The 4,666-nt window shown below is 57.1% G+C and overlaps 1 protein-coding gene across 1 annotated transcript in view; it reads left to right on the forward strand.

Annotated features, from left to right (window-relative positions):
• Positions 1-3,276, forward strand: part of NAGLU (N-acetyl-alpha-glucosaminidase) — an 11,366-nt gene extending 8,090 nt beyond the window's left edge. The window contains exon 8 of the mRNA XM_025196665.1: positions 471-3,276. Within this exon, the coding sequence (XP_025052450.1) occupies positions 471-1,701 (1,231 nt within the window). The 3' untranslated portion in view covers positions 1,702-3,276. The remainder of the gene's footprint in view (positions 1-470) is intronic.
• Positions 3,277-4,666: the final 1,390 nt, after the last annotated feature.

The raw sequence follows: 4,666 nt of genomic DNA on the forward strand, positions 1-4,666 counted from the left end.
AAGGCAGGGAGATGCAGGCTAGGGTGGGATTTCTGCTGAGAACCAAGGGAAGAGAGGGGGAAGGGGTGGGCAAAGGAGGAGAGACCTACCACTTTACAGTCTGTTGCTGGGTCAGGGCTCTCACCTGGGATGTGGGATCTAAGGTTCAAGGCTCTGGTCCAAATGGGGCAGAGCAGGGACTTGAAATGGGCTCTCCCATTCCCTTGCATCCCTGGTCAATGTCATAGCCACTGCCTTCTGGCTGTAGTGTGTGTGTATGTGTGTGTGTGGGGGAGAAAAGCAGAAAGTGTGAGGAAGAGGTCACAGCCATGTCCCAAAGTGGAGTAGAGAGATTCCTTCCCTCCCAAGCTCCATATGCAGATGCCAGCTCCATTTGCAGATGCTGTAATGCAGTGATGTGTATAGGGAAGGGGTGGGGCTGTTTTCAGGAGCAGGGGGCTTTGGCGTCACTGTGTCCTTTACTGATTGCTGTGTCTGTCCCCAGCTGACCCTCGTGCCCTGTGGCTCATGCAGGGCTGGCTGTTCCACCACCAGCCAGATTTTTGGCAGCCAGCACAGGTACGGGCACTGCTGCAGGGTGTGCCCCAGGGTCGCATGATTGTGTTGGACCTTGTCGCTGAGTCGGCGCCTGTGTACCTGTGGACAGAGTCCTTCTATGGGCAGCCCTTCATCTGGTGCATGCTTCACAACTTTGGTGGCAACCATGGCCTCTTTGGTGCAGTGGAGAGCATCAACCATGGCCCTTTCGATGCCCGGCACTTCCCTAACTCCACCATGGTGGGCACTGGCCTGACTCCAGAGGGTATCGAGCAGAATGACGTGATGTACGAGCTGATGAATGAGCTGGGCTGGCGCTGGGAGCTGCTCGACCTCCCGCTGTGGATCGCGAACTATGCTGAGCGGCGCTACGGTGCCAAGAATGCAGGGGCCATTGGCGCCTGGCAGCTGCTTCTACGCAGTGTCTACAACTGCTCAGGGCCCTGTGTGAACCACAACCATAGTCCCCTGGTGCACCGCCCATCCCTGCGCATGAACACAGAGCTCTGGTACAACAAGAGTGACGTCTATGAGGCCTGGCACCTGCTGGTGGGTGCTGCAGACGAGCTGGGTGCCAGCCCCCTTTTCCGCTATGACCTGGTGGATGTGACCCGCCAGGCCATGCAGCAGTTGGTGGGTGATTACTACCTGGAGATCAAGCAGGCCTTCCAAAGCCACTCGCTGCCAGACCTGCTCACTGCTGGAGGTGTGCTGGTCTATGACCTGCTTCCGGAGTTGGACAGCCTCCTGTCCAGCGACAGCCACTTCCTGTTGGGCCGCTGGCTGGAGGAGGCTCAGGCTATGGCCACCAGTGACAAGGAAGCTGAGTTGTATGACCTGAATGCCCGCAACCAACTGACACTGTGGGGGCCCACTGGCAATATCCTGGACTATGCCAACAAGGAGTTTGGGGGGCTGGTGCTGGATTACTATGGTGTGCGCTGGAGCCTCTTTGTCTCAGCCCTGGTGGAGAGCCTCAACACTGGCACTCCCTTCCACCAAGACCAGTTCAACCAGGCCGTCTTCCAGGTGGAGAGGGGCTTCATCTACAATGGGAAGCGCTATTCCTCCAAGCCAGTTGGTGACACACTTGAGATCGTCCGGAAGATCTTCCTCAAATACTACCCTGGCGCCATGCAGAGGATCCGCGTGGGTGCTGCATAAAGGGGCCCTGTGTCAGAGGTGCCTGCCTGCGGGGCCAGCCTGGGCCATGGGGGAAGCAGGGAGAGGGGGCATCCATGCAGGTCACAGGCCTCTGCCTCTGCCTGGTCTCTTGCATCCCAGAGATGCAGGAATGAAGGCCCAAGGTCTCCCTCACCCTCAGCCCCTGCCAAGGCTTGGATGAAGGCCAGGAGCCTGAAGGGAGAGGCCAAGCAAGGGGCTCACATTGCATGTGCAGACTTCTCCCTGTGGGCAGGGATGGAACCAGGAGGCAGCAGTGCTGGGCTGGGAGCCCCTGCCCATCCCTGCCATGCAGCTGATGGTGAAAGTTGCTCCTAGGCGATGTACTGCAACATCTGATTCTGCACTGGCCCCCAGGGAGCTGGCTACTTCGATGGGGCCAGTCCCTGGTATCCAGTTGCAGTGTTTCAGGGAGGTGGGTAGAAGGGAGATTGTGGCTGGGTCGGGGCAATATGGGGGATTCTGAGTCAGGCATGCAGACTGCCGTGCATGGCAGGGGGCTCTCTCTTCCCTGAGAAAACTGCCTGCTGGATGGGTGGGGGTGAGGGGTGCACAGGAGAGGTGGGATTGTACATGCTGTGGCTTCTTTAACTACCACAGGGCCAAGCGAATATGGGCAGGGCCCTCCCTGCAGGCAAAGCCTGCTGTACAGGAAGCACTTTGCCTGCCACTGCCAGCTGCTCCTTATTTGCAAACAAGAGGGGAGGTTCTTCCTGGAGGTCCTGGGAAATAATTGCTTTGGAGCTGAGCAGGTGGCAGCATGGGAACCCAGCTGAGGCCAGAGGGGCAGATCTCTCAGCCTTAGCAGTGGGGAGAGACTGGCAGGGCTGGTCTTAGCGTAAGTCTGCTCTGAAATGCGCCTGGCTTTTCTGGGGGCCATGGCAGGGACACAGCACTGCTTGACTCCCAGGGTTTCCTGCAGCTCTCACCCTCTGCCCAGGCCAATGCACCTTCATGTTGACTGCCTCCACCAGCAGTCCCTAGCTTGCAGAGGTCACCTCCTGCAGCCCCGAGCCTCTGCTAGGCCCAGGGCTGTCCCTTCTCCCCTCCCTGCATACCTGAGCAGTGGCAGAGCCATGGTGGGACAGCTGGCTGTCTGTACAGGGCTCTCCCCATTGCTGCTGGCCCTACCCTGGGCTTGCATTGCCCTGGCCAGGCTGCCATGATTACCTCCCCTCTCTGTGCCAACCCACTTCACAGGACTCAGTGCCTTCAAATTAAAGCAAAGGGACACTTTACAAATATTTTTTTACTGGGATAGTATTTTTATACACTGAAGAACCGCTCCCAACACCTCTCCACCTTAAGGTTCCCCCAGGCCTTGCCCCTCATGGACCAGCTTGAGATGCCATTGAGCTCATGCTCTCTCTGCTGACTGGTTGCTCTCCTGTCTGCCAGAGCAAACCTTGCTGAGGGCTGGGGCTGCAGGGGGGTGGGGGGCATGTTAGCCTAACATTTATTATACAGCTGTATAAAAGTGCTTGGAACTGGCAGCACTTTCCTGAGGTCTTCCTTAATGTGCCTGAAGAACATAATGATTAAAGGCCTGGAATCTGATAGCTGTGTGTGTGTGTTGGGGTGAGTGCATCTGTGTGGGGGTGGGGGGTGAATGCGCTCTCCTGCTGTCATGGTAAGGGAAGCAGCTGCAAAAACTAGGAGTCTCACGGCAGATGGATGCCATCTCCCAGCCCTCCACATGCCCAGGAGCAGAGTGGGAAGGGTGGGTGCGGTGACTCACTCCCTCCTGCCAGCAGGGCACATCTGTGGGAACCGTTACTGCTGGAATTGATAGCTGCAAGCTAGCCACAATACCGTGCATGCCAGAGACTGGTGGTACAGGGGCAGCCTCTCCCTCCTCCACACACCCTTGCTTACAGGCTGGCATGGCATCATGGGACCCTGCTTTGCTCTTGAAGCCCTGTAGTGGAGTTTGCTGGTAAGGTAGCAGAATACCATTCAAGCTGCATGGAAGTGGAGTCTTAAATGAACACGCGGCTCTGAGTTGGGGTGGGGAGCACTCTGCTTGGCACCCTTTCCCTTGTGCTGTCAAAGGCTCAGGCAAAGCTTAGGGCATAGGCAGGGCCCTGGGAGAGCTGGCTCCATTCCCTGCTCTGCCACATCCTTTCTGGGTGTCCTGGGCAAGTCACTTCATCTCGAGTTGGTCAGTCTGTCCTGAATAACAGTTCCCAGGGTGGGGGGTGGAATCTTACCTGGGTGCTGGGATATAGCACCAGTTTGGTACCCAGGAAGGGTCCTGTGTTGTGACTCATAGGGCAGGATCAGACAGCTCAGCAGGTTTCTTGCCAGCCTTACTCCAAAGAGCCACATAAGGCTGTTTGGAAGCTGAAAGAGCTGAGTCAGGGGTCTAGTCTGGGGAAGGGAAGTGAGGGCAGAGGCTCTGCAGATCTGGTTGATGATGGGATGTTTTAGGGGTCCGGGGGGAGGGGGTGGTATTGTGCTATGTTCAGGGATGAAGCCAGTGTGTGTGAGAGCCCATTCTCAGAAGTAACTCGAGGCTATATCCCCCAGGCCTGATGCATGGAGGGGGATGCTCTGAAGGCCCTGGCAGTCACCTTGCTAAGGCTTCTTGCAGACTCCAGCATGGCAGGAGCTGAAATCATTTTGGGCAGAATTGGTCCAAGAACCCCTGGTTCTTATGGCAAGCATGAAGCCTTAGGGGCTTAGATACTGCTTGTTAAGGAGTCCCAGGCACTACTGCTATGTGTTATATCCCCACCAGGGAAGCAGTACTGCTTGCCAGTGGTTTGGGGCTCAAGGTCCTGGGGTCGGCACTTGGCTGTGTTCCAGGATTGGTCAGGGGCCTTGGGTGAGACATGTTATCCTTGCATCTCTGCTCGCTCTCGGAAAAGTAGGGACAGCACCCCCCTGCCCCCCCCCCCCACCCACTGGGGAGACCTTCCTAGTATCCATAAGACTCTGGGAAAGG

Source organism: Alligator sinensis, unplaced genomic scaffold (assembly GCF_000455745.1).
Source record: "Alligator sinensis unplaced genomic scaffold, ASM45574v1 scaffold755_2, whole genome shotgun sequence".
NCBI lineage: Eukaryota > Metazoa > Chordata > Crocodylia > Alligatoridae > Alligator > Alligator sinensis.